This window comes from Orycteropus afer, unplaced genomic scaffold (assembly GCF_000298275.1).
Source record: "Orycteropus afer afer isolate SDZICR_OR568_19922 unplaced genomic scaffold, OryAfe1.0 scaffold00003, whole genome shotgun sequence".
Lineage (NCBI taxonomy): Eukaryota > Metazoa > Chordata > Mammalia > Tubulidentata > Orycteropodidae > Orycteropus > Orycteropus afer.
In genome coordinates this window covers 25,466,477-25,485,423 of record NW_006921590.1, presented here as the reverse complement: position 1 = coordinate 25,485,423, position 18,947 = coordinate 25,466,477, and the positions used below count along the sequence as shown (strand labels likewise).

At 35.1% G+C, this 18,947-nt stretch overlaps 1 protein-coding gene across 1 annotated transcript in view; it reads right to left on the bottom strand.

The window, feature by feature from the left end:
* The window catches only part of ATP2C1 (ATPase secretory pathway Ca2+ transporting 1), a 249,252-nt gene that overhangs the window by 56,256 nt on the left and 174,049 nt on the right, over nucleotides 1–18,947 (bottom strand). The window contains exons 8-13 of the mRNA XM_007936854.2: nucleotides 17,849–18,004; nucleotides 16,692–16,760; nucleotides 15,448–15,523; nucleotides 11,395–11,461; nucleotides 2,561–2,685; nucleotides 1,567–1,664 (exon numbers count right to left, since the gene is read on the bottom strand). Coding sequence (XP_007935045.1) covers nucleotides 1,567–1,664; nucleotides 2,561–2,685; nucleotides 11,395–11,461; nucleotides 15,448–15,523; nucleotides 16,692–16,760; nucleotides 17,849–18,004 — 591 coding nt within the window. The remainder of the gene's footprint in view (nucleotides 1–1,566; nucleotides 1,665–2,560; nucleotides 2,686–11,394; nucleotides 11,462–15,447; nucleotides 15,524–16,691; nucleotides 16,761–17,848; nucleotides 18,005–18,947) is intronic.

Genomic DNA, 18,947 nt, shown 5'->3' with positions numbered 1-18,947 from the left:
TAGGAGGCAGAGCTGAACCCCAAGGTCATGGGGCTTTCACCCACCCTCTAAAGCCTGGCACTTTTGAACTTGGACTTCTAGCCTCTAAAACTGTAAGCGACTAAATCCCTGTTTGTTTGAGCCATCCCATTTATGTTATAACTTCTGTCAGAGCAGCACTAGGTAACCAAAACACCTTATATGCATATGAAAGCTGGACAATGAATAACAAAGGCTGAAGAACAACTGATGCCTCGGAATTGTTGTGTTGACAGAAGAATACTAAAAATACCATGGACTACCAGAACAACAAACAAATCTGGCTTGGAAGAAGTACAGCTGAAATACTCCTTAGAAGTGAGAATGGCCAAACTTTATCTCATGTACTTTTGTCATGTTGCCAGAAGGGACCAGTCCCCTAGAGAAGGATATCATCCTTCGTAAAGGAGAGGGTCAGTGAAAAGGTCAATGTGATGAACTGACACAGTGGCTCCAACAATGGACTTAAGTATATCAAGGATTGTGAAGATGACACAGGACTGTTGTACATAGAGTCACTATAAGTTGGAACTGCCTTGAAGGCACCTAACGGCACAACAGGTGAGACAGGAGCTCATCCTCACCTAGCTGCAGGATCAATCAATGCACATACAATGACATGCACTTAAAAGATTGTATAAATAAAGTAACAAATTCATTCATTCATTCAATAAATATTTACTACAATGGGGCAAGCCCTGCACTAGGCAACATGATTCCTGATCTCTTATAACTTATAGTTTAATGGGAAAGAAGGCCAGAAAATGTCACTGGGTTAGGACTAAGGTATGGTATAACATATAACACAGGGCTAGTTCTGAGTGATGAGTATAATCTTTTCTGAAGAAGTGGAACTAGAACTGAGATACAAAGGATGAAGAAGCATTAGACTGATCTAAGCAGAGAGGACAACATAAAAGGCCCCGAAGCAGGAGGTATTTCAGCATACTTAGAGTACTATAAAGCTAGTGCATTTGGTGCACAGAAAGAGAAGGGGCGGCATGTAAAGCTGAAGAGAGAGATGAAGGACAGACTATGTAGGGCCTTGGAGACCACAGTTCAGGATCCTGATTACAATGTAAAGCTACTGAAACATCTTAATTGAGGACCACAAAAGCTCAAAATATGGCCTTAAAAAGATCTCATAAGCTGCACATAGAGTATAGGTATCAAAAGGGGGTGTTGAAAGACCAGTCAAGAGGCTTTACCAGCAGGCCAGGTTTGATAATGGTAACCTGGACTAAGAATGACTAAAACACAGAGAAACGGATGGGTACGATAGTTATGAGAAGCAAAAACTGACAGGATTTGGTGATGCACGCGTGGATGTAGGGGTGAGTGAAAGGCATCAAGTAGGATTCAGTCTCTGGATTGTACAACTAGGATAGTGAAACTAACATCCTTGGCAGAATCACATGGGAAGGAAATAGCTCTGTTGCTAATTTACAGCACTTAAAGGTTAAGACCCTAAAATCATTACAAATGTTAAACATAAAATTTCTTAGCAAAGGAATAGTGTTATAAAATAAACAAAAACCAATAGAGTACCTCAGCGTGTAGACCATCTGAAGTAACTATGTGAGTAACAGTCATTTCATTCTTCGTCAGTGTTCCAGTTTTATCTGAACAAATCACGTTACAGCAACCTACAGAATCAAACATTACTTGTCACCATTAGGATCAGAGGGACAAATACAAGCTCAGCATGAAAAGAAAAAATCCAAGACTCTAGAAGCCTGTCCTACTCCTCTGAATTCTGTGGAGCTCAAACTCATCAATAATTTTAGATTAGAACTTTCATTATGTTAATTCCTAAGAAGGTAAAGTTTCTAAAATTAGAATTAAAAATTAGATAGTGATAAAACGCTGATGTCTCTTATTTAGTTGATTTTTGCAAAGCTCCTTGATTTTAGATTTATGTAACAATTTTATGTAAAAAAAATTTCTAGAACGCTTAGAGTCCCCAAATATAAACTCATTAAAATTTATTGGGACAAGATTCTTTTGAGGTATTTCATCTTCTTGATATTAAAATGCAAACTAGGAATTAAATTAGGTATCCTAAATTTAAGAGTTAAAAAAAAGGAGTGGTTTTATAACATACCACACATAAAGCTATGTTACAGCAATATAAGTACTGTACATTTACTGTTATTGTAAGCAAATTCATTCAAGAATGATATTTTGGGATCTTTCATTATCAATTATCTTCCTTGAGATGTAAAAAGAAAAGAACTCTATTAATTTTAGTCTTGGGTTTCATTTGCTATGTGGATTTTCTCTTTAAGATTATTTAAGTTTTGGAAATACCCCATGCTATTAGGAAAAAAAAAAGACTCTTAAAATCCCCCATCCTGATTGATATGCATTATTTACTTTTTTTGGGCGGGGAAGAGTGAGGGATGGGAGGTAAAAACCACAGATAACATTTGCCGCAAGCCAAAAACACTGTGCAAACCTCTAAAGCAAAAATTCTAAAACTCTAAGATCATTTATTATTGACGTGAATTAACACAGAAGCACATTTTGACCATAGACTTACCCAGAGTTTCAACAATTGGCAATTTTTTCACAATGGCCCTTTTCTTCACCATTCTCATAACACCAAGAGCCAGAGTCACTGTGACTACAATGGGAAGTCCTTCAGGAATTGCTGCTACAGCCAAACTGTAACCAACATGTACACAAGTATCAAAATATAACTTACATAGTATACACAACAATAACTGTATGTTACATAAAATAAAGGATAATAAAATTGAGTATTAATAGGATAACCTCAAATATCACCTTCTCAAAAGAAAGGGAAACTGGATGAGTATTTATTGGAGACTTACTGGCTGCCAAATTAAAGCATACTAGTTTAAAGAGCATGGGTTCTGAAGTCAGATAACCTGGATTTATACCTCAGGCTACACCAACTTCTACCTGTGTGCCCCTGGGCTACTTACTGCTCCATCTCTGTGAGTTAAATTTATAAAATATGGGCAGCAATAACATTTACTTCATAGGATTTAATGTGCGGCTAAATGGCAAAGTATAAAATACATTTAATACAATGCCATATACACAGTAAGTGTTTAATAAACGTTGGCTATTACTTATTATTTATCATCACCATAATTTCAATGAATTCCCTCAAAAGCCCCTAAATTAAAACTGAATCATTTACAGAGGAAAAAAATAAAACTCAAAGAGAATGATTTTAATCACAAGTCCCAGTAGATGCTGGAATTTAAACCAAGGTCTCCTTCCAAACCCCAGCTTCTCTAAACTATGCTACCAGAATTAATACTCTTTGATCTTGGCTACCCACATCCTGTCTTCATGTAACACACTGTCTACAGATAATGGATATCCTCTCTTCTATGGAGAATGTATTTCACACAGTTCTGATGCATGTGATCCCACAACTCTGGCTAGAAGGGTAGGTATGTGAACTGAGGCTAACCAGGCTAGCCAGGGCAGCCCATTGGCCAAAAATGACTGCTTCAGAGACAGCTAATATAACCTAATCACTTCAGTCTGGGCCCTCATAGGTCCATTTCTATTAATGATGATCAAGTTAGATCTCTTTCTATTTTAAGTATAAGGAATGGAGGGTATAAATGTAGGTTACAGAAAATCACCTTGCCTACTACATGGCAACAGTCTCTCTGAAGAATGAACCCAAAGTATGACAAAGAAAGCAATAACGAAAGGAAGAGGGAAAAAACCTTGATAAATATGGTTTCAGCCCTCAGTCCACCCACAAAGAAAGCCACCTAGAACCTGGACTTGCTCTGTTTACAGTCAATTATCTTTTACCTCTTAGACCAAAGTTAGGTTTCCTGAAGCTAAAATTATTATACAACATTCCAATTTCACTTAATTATAAAGATTTTGACATTTTTATATATCCATGTGAATTGTGAAAGTGAGTAAATTTGACTGAATGCCAGGTACCCTGAAAAATTAAGAATGTTATGATAAATAAACCATAATCAATACATTAATGTAAATAAAAATGCACAATTCTCAGGAAAGCAATGTTCATAGTAAACTTAAAAACTTTTTATGTTATGTCTAAATTATACTTAATATGGTCCATATTTCATTCCTTACCTTAGCAGCAGAACCTATAACCACATCTGAACTATGTAATATGGGTTCACCTTAAAGAACACCTACCATATTTTTCAAAATTCCAAGTTTTATATACACACACACACACACACACACAAATGAGTTTTTAAAAAGTACACAGAAGAGATTAAAAGAAACAATGTACTCAGCCACACCTATATCCCTTCATAATAATTCCCTAGGAATAACTACTTTTAACTAGTTTTAGTTCTTCTGGCAGTTATTTCCATATGACTAAATAATATGCTTATACTGCTATTTCTAGTCAAATGCCTTGGGCACTATGCCACCAGAGCTCCCTAAACGTCATCAGACCTCCACAATAAAAGAATGAATAAAAATCACTTAAATCACTGCCATCTTCTCTAATTTTGGACATTGTTAAATTACTGCACTTTTGAATTGCACTTCTGAATTCCTCAATCTGATAAAGAGCATTTATGAAAACGCACAACTGACATTACAATGCTGAAAGAATGACAGCAATCAAGAACAAGACAAGGTGTATGCTTTTGCTACTGCTCTTCAGCATTGTACTGGAAGTTCTAGCCAGAACAAGAAAAAGAAAAAAGGCATCCAAATTGCAAAGGAAGAAATAAAACTACCTTTCTTTGCAGACAGCATGATCTATATATTAAAAAGCAAAAAAAAAAAAAAAAAAAAATCCACACACAAAAAAATGATTAGAGCTACTAAATGACCTCAGCTAAGTTATAGGATACAAGACAGACAGACAAAAATCAATTGTGTTTCTATGAACTAGAAATGTATAATTCAAAAGGAAATTAAGAAAACAATAGCATCAAAAGAATAAAATAATTAGGAATAAATTTAATCAAGAAGGTGCAAGAGTTTATGATACTGAAAACTACAAATAACACTGAAAAGAAATTAAAGAACACCTAAATAGGAAGATTACCTCATGTTTTTGGATTCAAAGACTTAATATGTTAATATGGATATATTATTCAAAGCAATCTTCAAATCCAATGCAATCTCTATCAAAACCCAACAGCCTATGTAGAAATGGAAAAAAAATAAACTCACTGCTGTCGAGTCGCATCAGACACATAGCAACCCCTCCTTGGGTTTCTGAGGCAGTATCACTACGGAAGTGGATTGCCCAACCTTCCTTCCGAGGAGTGGCTGGTGGGTTTGAATCGCTAACTTTCTGGTTAGCAGTCAAATGCTTTAGGCACTATGCCACTAGAGCTAGAAATGGAAAAGCTGATACTAAATTCATATGGAATTGCAAAGGACATCAACTAGCCAAAATAAATAGCCAAAGCAATCTGGGAATAAAAGAACAAAGTTGGAGGATTCACACTCCCCAATTTTAAAACTTATTACAAAGCTACAGTAACCAAAAAAATGTGATACTGGCATAAGAAGAGACATAAAGATCAATACAATAAGACTGAGATTCTGAGATTCCAGAAATGAATTGGTCAATTGATTTTTGACAAGCATGCCGAGATAACTCAATAGAGAAATAACAAAAAGTACTAGGATATCCGTATCAAAAAGAGAAGTTGGAGCCTTACTTCACACTCTATATAAAAGTTAACTCAAAATAGATCTAAGACCTAAAACTATAAAACTCTTAGAATAAACTCAGAGGTAAATCTTAATAACCTTGGCTTTGGACATGGTTTCTTATATACAACACCAAAAGTACAAGCAACCAAAGAAACCAACAGATAAATTAAAAGCATTTATATAATGTATACTACCCATAGAATGAAAAGACTACCCATGAATGAGAGAAAGTATTTGGAGATCATATATCTGGTAAGGGTCTACTATCTAGGATATATGAAACTCTTAGAACTCAACAAAAAAGGCAAGGGAAAATAAAATTAAAAAAAAAAAGTCAACGGTCTCAATAAACATTTATCCAAAGGATATATACAAATGGCCACAAGCACTTGAAAAAGTGTTCACATCATTAGCCATCAGGAGAAAGAAAATTAGAACCACAATGAAGTGATACTATACACCTACTAGAACTGCCATCATCAAAAGTAGAAGATACACAGTAGTCACAAGAATACAGAGAAACTGGGACCCACTTACATTGCTGTTGACAATATTAAACAGAGCAGCCGCTGTGGAAAAGAGTTTGATGATTCTTCAGTAAATTAAACATAGAGCTACGATATGATTCAGCAATTCCACTCCTAGACATATACCCAAAGATTTGAAAACAGATATTCAATCTATAACTTGTATACAAATGTCCACAGCAGCACTATTCTTAATAATCAAAAGATGGAAACAATCCTTATGTCCACGGACTAATGAATGAACAAAATGTGGCATATAAATATAATGGAATATTATCCTGTGCTGGAAAATGGAATGACGTACTGATACATGCTACACTGTTAAACTGAAAGCATGCTAAATGAAAGAAGCCAGACACAAAACACTACTATCGTATGCTTCCATTTATATGAAATATTCATACAGTCAAATCCAAAGACAGAAAGAGTTTAGTCATTTCCAGTGAACAGGGGAGGTGAGAACAGTGATTGACTGCTTAATGAGTATGGGGTTTCCTTTTGCACTGCTGAAAAAGTTTTGTCACTAGGTAAGATGGTTGTGACAACACTGTGAATGTACTTAATGTCACTGAACTAAATACTTCAAAATAGTTAATATGGTAAATTGTTTCACTGTTTCCCTTTGTAATTTTAAAAATCTACTTAGGTCCCTTTATCTTTTTCAATTTATTATCTCTTTACTCTGCTATAGATAAGGACATAAGAATGCCTTCCTCACTCTAACACTGTTCCCTCCCCTGCTTCAAATTCCCAATTCCTATTATCTGCTTTTTCTTTCACATGATCTAGCTTGATAACTTTTATAATCCTGTTCTATAACCATAATTACCCCCTTCTACATGTGGATTATGAAAGTTGAAAACTAATAAGCAATGTCTATAATATCAAGAAATATATACTATCATCAGTATTTCCTTTTCTCCTTGGGGCTACTCAAAGAGAATGTTCTTAGTTCAAAAAGAATCCTCTTTTCTTATACTTCCATAGCAGGAAAAATAATCATCATCATTTACAAAACAAAGGACTGTTTAAATTGCTTGTATTTAACTTATTTTACAAATAACTTATAGAATAATGGCAGGGGAACAAAAAACTTTATTAGAAATTTTCATTTGAATTTAAACTTACAACAATATTCCCCATTTTCTTGGTTTCGCAGGTATATATATTCAAAATGGGTGAGCTCTCTTAAATTAACCTGGAACATTTTATAAATACTGACTTCAGATTTCAAAAACATTTCTAACATGTTGTAGCTTAAGGTTCCTCTTCTGGTACTTGTACCATCAAAATGCAATATTTATAAAATACTGCAAAACATTTCCATATTTAGAGTTATAAACACCCAATTACAATGATGGGTCCAATGGGTCTTTTCATTTCTATATCATCTATTTCCTTTTAATCATCTTTATATTCATACCAGTCTTTAGCATTTCTCCATTTATAAACCAATTCAAGTAAATTCTGATAAACATCATAAAAGATTAAAGAAATACTGTCATACATCTTTTCAGCAAAGTGATAGCCCAGGTTCTTGTCAGAAAGCATTCAATGAGGAATTCCTTCCTGTACAATGACTGAGTACCAGTTTTCTTTTTGTTTTTAGAAACATACTGTTCACTCATTAATTCAGAGTTCTGAAAAAATCTGAAGTACCATCATCCAAAGACTCAAAATCTGGGATTTCATTTATACGATCAATTTCGTTCTCATCATTAGAGCCTACAGTGGTTCTATATGTCTCTTTGCATATATTTTTTAATTTGTCTGTTATGAGCTGGACAATGAATAAGGAAGACCGAAGAAGAGTTGCTGCTTTCGAGTTGTGGTGTTGGTGAAGAACACTGAAAGTACCATGGACTGCCAAAAGAACTAACAAATCTGTCCTGGAAGAAATGTAGCCAGAATGCTCCTTGGAAGAGAGAATGGCCAGACTTCGTCTCATCTACTCTGGTCAATTTGTCAGAAGGGACCAGTTTCTAGAGAAGGATATCATGCTTGGTAAAGTGGAGGGTCAACAAAAAAGGGGAAGACCCTAAATGAGATGGACTGACATAGTGGTTGCAACGATGGGCTCAGGTATAGCAAGGATGTAAGATTGGCACAGGACCAGGCAGTGTTTCGTTCTGTTGTACAAAGGGTTGCCATGAATTGCAGCTGACTCGATGGCACCTAACATAACAACAGTAATTATGAAATCTTCTCTGTCATTTCTTCACTTTGCCTTTATGGTAGAAAATGAAAAATTCTAACTTCTCAACTTTATTCAATGGAAGCTTGAAAAAATAAGACTACAAAGACTGTCCCCATCTATCTTCTGAAATGATGGCAATGTAATAACCAACTAAGGGATGATGGAATTAGTGGTGATTTATTATTAAGCCAACCTTCTGGGAAATTCCACTGTTCTCCCATTTCTTTAGTCTTTTTTTGGGGAATAATTGTTAAAATATTTCTTAGGACGATTAGTAAAATCTTTCAAGATGTTGGAAAAGATCACTAAAGATCCCAAAATGTAGCTCAGATTTATAAAACAGTCCAATGAACCCATATGGTGATTGCAAGACAAAATGAGCTTTATTTTAAAAAATAGTAAAATTTCCATTAGTTTTCTGGACAACCATAAATAAAGAATAAAAGTTATGGCATGTCAATCTTTATAAACAGTTAAAATTGGTTAAAAAAAAAAAAAAAAGTCCTCAAAAACTAAAAATCCAATAAGTAATACACTAAGGGTTGGTTCACCATATCACAGATTAATAAATTTCATTTTCACTGTACTTGTACCTTCTAAATCCATTCAATTTTTCTTCTTAAAATCTACTGATTTTTTGTTCTAACACTTGAATCAGTTACTTTTGTAGATGACTACAAACTGTTATCCAGGATTACTTTTCCTTAGATTTGTAGGTTAGTTCAATCTAGTTTCTTTTATATATATATATACACACATATATATCATACATCATCATCCTCCTGTTTTCACCCCTGAATTCATATAAGAACAGCACAAAGACAATGTTCTACTTCCTACTTTGGTGAGTAGCTGCTGGGGTCTTAAAAGCTTGAGAGGCCTTTCAAGGTACAACTATTGATCTCTCCCCATCCAGAACAAAGAAGAGTGAAGAAAATTAAAGATGCAAGAAAACTTGGTTCAAATGACTAATGGACCACATGAGTCCCAGCCCTCCACAACCCTGAGACCAGAACTAGATGATGTCCGGCTACTATTGCTGACCACTCTGAAAGGGATGACAACAGAAGGTCTTGTATAGAGTGAGAGGAAAATGTGAAATAAAACTCAAAATCATAAAAAAGATCAGATTTACTGATCTAATGAGAGGGGTGGAACCTCCAAGACAATGGCTCTTAGAACTCCTTCAAGGCTGGAACTGAACTCATTCTCATGGCTTAACTTTCACCCAAGCAACAGATAAGCCTATAAAGTGAACAATAACACCAAGGAGGTAAACGCTCATTACAATAATTAACCACACGAGATCAAAATGGCAGCATTTGCCCAAGGATAAAGCTCAGAAGGCAGGAAGAAATAGGAAAGAAGGATGAAGGGAAACGGCAAACACAGGGAAGAAGTGGGAAAAGTACTGTTAAATTGTGAGGATTGCAATGAATGTCACAAAACAAAATGTGTATGAACTGCTGAATGGAAAACCGTTCATTTGCTCTGTCAACTTCGCCCAAATCACAATAAAATATACATGTATTTTTAAATTGGTGGGAGACAAATTTTGAGTACTTGCTCATCTATTTGTAATTAATTAGACTCATACTTTGGCTAGATATACATTTATAAATTTATGATAATCTTCCCTCATAATTTAATAGCGCTGTGCCATAGTCTCTTATGTTTTCTTTTGTTGCTGTGGATAAAGGGCTAACTAAAGACCTGTTTTCTCATCTGCATTTGGTTAACTCCCTAGCTGTGTTCACCTAATAACCTGATAAAGGTAGTATGTCAACTATGTTTCTAGGCAACATTGCTTATGACAAAGATATCCCCTGACAAATTGTCTCTGGAGTTTTTATAGGGAGCCAAAGCGCCGAGTTTCCTGCGTGTGGTGAGTCTTGTAACAACTGAACATGTTCCTTTTGCAGGCACCTTGGAGAAACTGCCTATTAACCCAGGGCAGCTCCTACAGTCACAATACTGAGTTCATGTCCTTATAACTGAGCTTAAATGCTGTATGAATTGCTGTAGGAACTCTCTCAGACAAGTGTGCCTAAAGTTGCCCTGTGTTTTCCTGTCCTGTATCTTTCAGTAGGCAGGTTTATCTATCTATATCCTTTCATAGGCCATGTGACTCTTGAATGCTTACTAGAATCTAAAAAGACCAGCTGGTGGAAATTGCAGTTGCTAACGAGAAATCCAATGCCAGCCTAATTATCTTTCGTAGATGACCTCACTTGTTCACAATATATCCAGGTTTCAGTTTTTTTCATCTTGCCTAGCTTTTGGTGAACTCTTTCAAACTAAATATCCATGTCTCACCTCAGTTCAAGAAAACATGCGTTTATTAATCTTAGATCATTTTCATCTCTTTTTGAAACTCCTACTATTTCGATGTGATTATTACCTGAATTATTTGTCTTTGTATCTTAATCTTGTTCTGTTTCTTTTTGTTCTATTTTGTGAGAGACCTCTTTGACTTCAGATTACAGCCTTTGAATTGAATTTCTAATTCCACCAATCATAATTTAATTTCTAAAAATCCTTTTTGGTTCTCTAATGTTTTTCTACAGCAATCTGTCCCCCAATTATGGATCCAGTTTCTCTGAAAATCTTTGAAAATACAAACGTTTCTCTTTATGTCCTGAATTTTTCTATCTCCTCTGACATAATTTAATTTTCATAGTTTGGTCTTTCTCATTCATACTACTAATTTTCAGCTTTCCAATCCTTTACTGTCTAGTTATATTTAAGAATGTAGTATATTGGGTTGATAACTCTGGGCAACTGTGGGGGTTTTCTTCATTGTATGAATGTTTTAATTTTCCCATGATATCATTTCAATATATGACTTTAGAACTATTTAAGTAGTTAAGAGATATTCCTATGTACTTATCCAATAGAGACCACCATAATAAAACACAAGCTATACCTATTAGAGAAATAAGAGAAACAAAAGAGACTTCACTTTATAAGCAAACTATTAGAACTTACCTTACACTAATAGTAAACATTTCCAGGATATCTTTTCCTAGTAACCAACCAACCAACATGATGATACCTGGAAAAGAATCAAATAGCTATTTTTTTTTCCTTTTATATAAACTTAGCCAGGTAGAGAAAGGATACTGTATCAAGTTGACAATATTTAAAAGTCCCCTTGATATAATAGGAGAGGTATATCAGATCACTTTTACAATATATTATAAAAAAAAATACATTAAGCATGGAAGATTAAATCTGTGGTATGGACACATACACGCATAAGATATTACCTTTTGTTGCCACTGCTCCCACCCAACACCTTAAAGCAATACTATCTAGGAGTCCCTAGTGTAAAAAAATATAACTAGCCATTTATAGAATAGACAAAAAAAGGCACCGTAAGATATCTATATCTTCTATTCACTGTGATGGGAGCTCTGGTGGCATAGTGCCTAAGGCATCTATCTGACTGCTAACCAGAATGCTGGCAGTTCAAACCCACCAGCCACTCTTCGGAAGGAAGGTTGGGTAATCTACTTCAGTAGCGGTACTGCCTCAGAAACCCAAAGAGGGATCACTACGTGCCAGAGACAACTTGACGGCAGTGAGTTTGGTTTTTCTTGGTTTAATGCACTATGAACTTTACAAAAATGAACCCTGGAACTCTATTTTTCATGACTCAATATCCAGACAATTACACATTATTTGTATACAAAAGAAGTTCTTTGCATACAAAGAAGTTCTTAGGACTTGGCTCAAATAGTGATGTATCCCTACCTAAGACATTTCAAACTGTTGTTGTTGTTGTTATATGCCATCTAGTCGGACCCGACTCATAGTGACCCCTCCTTGGGTTTCCAAGGCAGTATCACTACGGAAGTAGATTGCTCCATCTTCCTTCCGAGGAGTGGCTGGTGGGTTTGAACCGCCAGCCTTCTGGTTAGCAGTCAAGTGCCTTAGCCAAACTAACTAATATTTAATTACTCCTTTCATGACATTTAAAAATAAAATATCTATTAACATAAGCCAAACAATTGATTCCATGCTCCTTGCTTTAATCTTTATAAAAATAGAGGCACCACTTAGCTTGTAAGTAATAAGACAACACAGTATCATCCAAAATTGATCAATATGGGCATTTAAAAGAAGTTTTTATTCCATCTCTGTACAACTACAAAATAATGATCCAGATCATGATCCTGTAAGATCCTACCCAAATACTATACTGAAAAAAATTATGTCCAATAAATTATATCAGGGACTAGTCATCTATGGCTTCCTGCCTTTCTTTATAAATAAAATGTGTTGGAGCACAGCCATGCCCCTTCATGTACATGTTGTTTAAGGCTGACTTCCCACCAACAACAGAGTTGAATACTTCCATCAGACCATACAGACTACAAGAAGCTCTGGTGGTGCAATGTCTAAGGCATTGGACTGCTAACCACAAGGTTGGCAGCGCAAACTCACCAGCTGCTGTGTGGAAGGAAGACGAGACAAGGTACTTCTATAAAGATTTACCACCTTAGAAACCCAATGGGGATCGCTGTGAGTTGGAATCAGTGTGATGGCAGTGGGTTTGGTTTTTGGTTTTATATAGACTACTAACCCAATCACACTAACTGCCATCGAGTCAGCTCCGACTCATAGTGACCCCTCCTTGGGTTTCCAAGGCGGTATCACTATGGAGGTAGATTGCCCAATCTTCCCTCCGTGGAGTGGCTGGTGGATTTGAACTGCCAGCCTTCTGGTTAGAAGTCAAATGCCTTAGGCACTACACTACCCAACAACATTTACTACCTACCCTATTACCAAAAAGTGTATTGACCTGACCACTAATCTAGATTCTATTCCATGTAATACCTTGCCAAGGAAAATTATATCCAATGCATTATTTGAGTATAAAACCAGGTAGTCATAAAGCTGAAAGATTTTTATCACTAAACTGAGATTATTTTATTATAGTGTTAAACTAGCATGATGTAATTGGCTAGAGTATCCTTTGATTTACAAAATTTACTACAAAAATTCTAGAAAATAATTAGACTCTAAGAACGAAATGGTGCCCAGCTACCACTGTCAACCACTAAAAGGGGGATCATGTAGGAGGTCCTGGATAGAGTGGGAGAACCATGTGGAACAAAATGCAAAATCATTTGGAAAAAAAAGGGACCAGATTTGCTGGTGTGAAAAAGCCTGATGGAACCACTGAGACTATGGCCCCTAGCTGCCCTTCGGGTCTGAAATTGAACCCACTCCTGTGGCTTCCAGGAAAACAAAATAAAGGCATATGAGGTGAACATTTATACTAGGTAGATACACTCCTTGGAGAGAACAATCATGGGAGAATAGAAGGGCTGTGTATGCACAGGAAGACAGCTCAGGGGGCAGGAATACATGGATAGAAGGACACAGGGAAGAGGTAACTATGGGGAGGAAGTGGGAGAGGAGCTGTTGCATTGTGGGAAATTACAGTCAATGTCATGAGACAAAGTGTATGTGAGCTGCTGAATGGAAGATGAATTTGCTCTGTAAACTTTCACTGAAATCACAATAAAAATTATTTTTAAAAAAATCTAGAAAATAAATAGCAAGGATCAAATGAAGGATGTTATGAGAACATCCACACTAGCTGAACAAGAGCAGTTCATTACCTTCTTATGTTCTACTTTATTTTTATGAAGAAAAACAGATCAACAGAAGTTATGTTTAAACAATTACTTCACTGAAACAGTGAATATGGTGGAAGAATTAGAAGTAGAAAAGACTTCCAGAAATAGAGGCAAGTGTTTAATGTTTTATGTCAATGTCATTTCAACTCGGGGAATAAAGAATGAATTATAGAACTGATAATACTGAATAATTAATTAACTTTTGAATAAAAAAGCTGTAACTCAACCACATGCCATGTGATATATTTTAATTACAAAAGAAAAATTAAATGTCAAAAATAAAATCTAAAGAAGTAGAACAGTGTTTAAATAAGTGTTCTTATAATCATGGAGTTGGGAGAGCCTTTATGAATAAAACAAACACAGAAACCATAACTGCAGAGATTCTCAATAGTTGGGGCCATGAGAATCTCAGGGCCAGGGATGTTTCAATTGTATCACACTTCCTCTATCCTCTCCAAGTTTATTATTTATCCCTCAAGCCCAATTTTATAATGTAAATAAAAAAACAAAATAAAGCTTGCAACTTAAATAGCAAAAAGATTGATATTGTAATTATATAAATTAAGAACTCTTACCAATCTAAGCCTTAAGCCATAAGAGAAGAAGGGACAAGAGAGACAGATGGGCAAGTTGTAAAATAAAAGAGAACAACACACATATGAAAAAGTGTTAATTTTCTCTAACAATAAACTGCACAGTGAAATAAGAAGTATTTTAGTCACCAATAAAATTGAAAACAACAGTTAAAGTTGGCAGGACTGCTAGAAGAGACATACTTTTAACCTGCTCATGAAGGGTATAGCTGGCAATACAAAACAAAATTAAAAATTACATGTAAACCCTTTGATCAAATAATTTCACATCTAAAAAGTTATCCTAAGGCAATGAGAGGTGTTTATAAAACAAAACAACAACCACAAAAAACTACCCTGCACTGAAGAATTATTTACATGAGTAAATAAAACTCAAAACAACCTAAATGTCTAAAAGAAGCTTCATTACATATAGTCACACAATGGAACCTTTAAATTGGTTTTATGTGAGCACTCTCCAATGACAAAATGTTTATAAGACGATTGGGGTGGGGCTGGGACACATGAAGATAAACAGTCTATAAAAACAATCATAGTTTTATTCAAGACAAGAAGGATAAACACTAGAATGTTTACAGAAATACTATCTAGCTATTAAGAATTAGACAAAGTTTTATTTACTTTGTTAAAAAAAAAAACCCCACAAAAGTTAGGCATTAGTTTTATTATAATTCTTAATAAAGAAGCTATTAAAAAAATAAATAAATAAATAAGACTACAGTATCTCCCCATTCCCACTCCAAAATGAAAAGTAAAGTAAAAATATGAGATATACATACTCACTCTTCTCTTACCTATTATACCAAAGGAGTAAAAGGAAAGTTGTTTTCCTAAGAGGTCCATGCTCTTCTGTAGAGGGGTTTTTGGTGCCTTAACAATTAGAAAAAATGGTCATCACAATTAGATACAAATATCTTTTTAATATAAGTAAACACAAATGTCTACATTAAAAAAAAATCAGGTGCTTAAAAATTATATAGGTGAAACCACTTAACATGTCAGGTAAATAAATGTCAGCTACTGTTTCAATATTATAATAACTAAAACTTCCCAAGCCTTACCAGATGTCAAGAACTTTGTTAACACACCCAGGTCCTGATTAACCACAAAGCTCTCCCACAGGATAAATATTACAATTTGCACTGAGGAAACTGAGTCTTAAAAGACTTAAAACAATGTCTAAGGTCTCACAGCAAGGAAAGCTAAAGCTCTCAGTGTTACAAAGTCTATTCGAAAAGACTCTCTCCCTGTGCTTCTTTTTGAAGAAAGATTTATTCTCCACCTACCAACTACTCTCGGACTTTATACCATCAGCTGTCCCTCCCTTGGTTTTCTGTACTTTCCACTTACTGTGTCTACAACTAGCCTACTGGCCTAAGTCTTTTTACCCTGCTTGTTCCCTGCTCTCTAGTTCCCCCATTTCTCTTATCTTCCCTTCACTGCCAAGCTTTTTGGAATGGATTTGCATACTCTTATCATATAAGGGATTCTTTGTAGGTAACCTCAGAAATCCAGCTGATTTTTGGGGGAATACGGCATTTACAGAATACAACTTCCTTTTTATATGTAGAAAAGTATTTTAAATAAGAACTGGTCTTCAAGAATGTCATTAACCAAGAGTATTTTTTAGGATATTTTACTAGGCAATCTTATTTTTTTCTCCTTATTTAGACTTAAGTAAAATTAAAAATACTGGTAGAAGAGATATTCTGAGGTATAAATATACTAATCAGCAATACTTAAAATTGGTATGATAAAGCTGATTTCTAAAAAGAATAAAATCTATAAATGGCCACAAACCTTTTCTACTATAAACAATGGATAAAAATCAAAATGTTTTAGAATACTATGTCAATTCAGGCACTTCTAATTAATAATATTTCCAATTATGTCGCTAACCAGACAACTGAATGATATTCTGAATAAAATACAGTTTTAATACTATATGAAATAACCCACCAATATTCTATTTTCTACTACTCACAATAAAGAATTTCAGATCTTAAACTAATACATCATTAGCAAACTAAGTACTCACTTCTTCTGCTTGCATCATTTTAAAAACTTCCCCAAATTCAGAATTTTCTCCTGTTCCAATGACAATACCCTGGGGGGGGGGGTAGGGGGGGCAGAAAGGAAAATATATTTACATTCAGATGGAATCACCTCTCTCAGTCAAAAAGCAAAAATCTTTCCTTCCTTTTCTTTAAAGACTATCCCATATATAGTGAAGATGTCCGACATTCCAAGGTTCCCTTAAGTCAAGTTACTTTTCAATGTTACTATAGGTATTTACTTCTTATTTTTATTAAAATAACACTGCCTCAATTCTGAGGCCCATTTCTGCCTATTTTAAAATATTCAGAAACATTTTACTATTTCTGAACTCTGATCTCTTACACTCAAATGTTGTTGTTGTTGTTAGGTGCTGTCACATCATCACCAACTCTAGTGAGCCTATGTACAACAGAACAAAACACTGCCTGGGCCTGTGCCAGCCTCACAATCCTTGCTATACTGACAATGTTTCAGGACTATTCTATAAAGTTTTCCAGTAATATATCAGACAGTGTTTCATTGTTACTGATAAGGTTTTCACTGGCCAAGTCTTTGAGAAGTGGATGGCCCCTTCCTTCTTCTAAGCCTGCCTTACGCTGAAAGCTCCACTGAAACCTGTCCACCATGGGTGACCCTGCTGGTATCTGAGCCTCCAGCCTTACAGCGACATGCAGGCCACCACAATATGATAAACTGACAGACAAGTGGTGGCTTATACTCAATGGAGACATTTAATGTCATTTCTACCATAATATCAAAAGCAATTGTGCCTTTTATATTGGTGGAATATTACAATCAAAGAAATAGAATATTTGAAAACAATCAGTAGGGAAATGATATGTATAGCCAGAATATTCATAGCCAGTACTGTATCAAAAATTTCTTTAACCAGAAGTCTATGAACCACTGTTTTCTATGTTAAAAAGGAATAGGTACTGAGGACTATGCTTTTAAGACTCACACAAAGCTTCTTTCCAACCTCACAAATGGCTTACAGGGGTTAGGTATTTCATTCTGTCATTTCATTGCCTTGTATTTTAGAAAATCCACATAAAATTAGCAAAAACAAAAAAAAAAAAAAAGAAAAAATGGTTGCATACAAAGAAACTACTTTTTTCAAAAGAAGAAAAAAATTACCTTTGCTTTGCCACATATGACCAGTGTTCCCATGAAGGCAATGTTACTTCTTGATGCAAGATCTCCATTAGTAGCAGCTGGCTGAGGAGCTGTCACCTTAGAACAAGGAGTTGTCTCTCCTGTCAAGCTGGACTCATCAATGGAAAGATCCACAGCCTTGGGGAACATAATGCCCTCCATAAATTCAAATTTGAAGATTCTCTGTGTTACATTTAGCATTTTCAAGAGTACATAGCCATTCATTTACTTCTCAAACATCCCCTTTATATCAATTATCTACATCTTACAGTATACCCATTACTCAAACACAGAAGACCAGAACCTACACAATCATTTTAAAATGGAAGTCAACAAAATCTGAGTCATGAAAAGCAGAATGCTGTACACCATGAGATTAGATGAGACTAAATTTCAAATATAACCAGGGAAAAGGAGACATCAGCTGAGATTCAATCTGTATCAAGAAAAACTCAACTCTTGAGGATGAAGTATGATGTCCTAATTTTGTCATGCCTTAAAGTTATGGAAATGTGTTTGGCAGATTCAAACTAAAGATGATAAAATGAAATATGTAATAAAGAGTTAAAAAGACACTATAAAATTCATTTCATCATTTTTGGCTCAATTTTCATATGTAATAAAGGGAGTTTATGAACTCCCTTTATTACATATATATCATTACATTTATTCTAAACAAAAGAAAGAATCAAAATGTATGCATGTGTATTTACACACACAAACATATGTATGTGTGCATACACACACACACACACACATACTTCCACAGAGACCATGAATACCATAATCTCCTTCAACTCTGCAACACGGTTCAATTCTGAGAGTTTTACCTCAAACACAAATAAAAAATTCACCTATCCAACCATGTAAAGAATTATCATTTAGTAAGTAGAAAACACTCCAGGTATGGCCTGACTCTGTTTCTGAAAGTGTGGTCCACTGAACAATAGATGCAAAAAAAAATTAATAGTCACTGTATATAATAGATGTTGTTGTTGTTGTTATCTGCCGTCAAGTCGGCCCCGACTCATAGCGACCCCTCCTTGGGTTTCCGAGGCAGTATCACTACGGAAGTAGGATT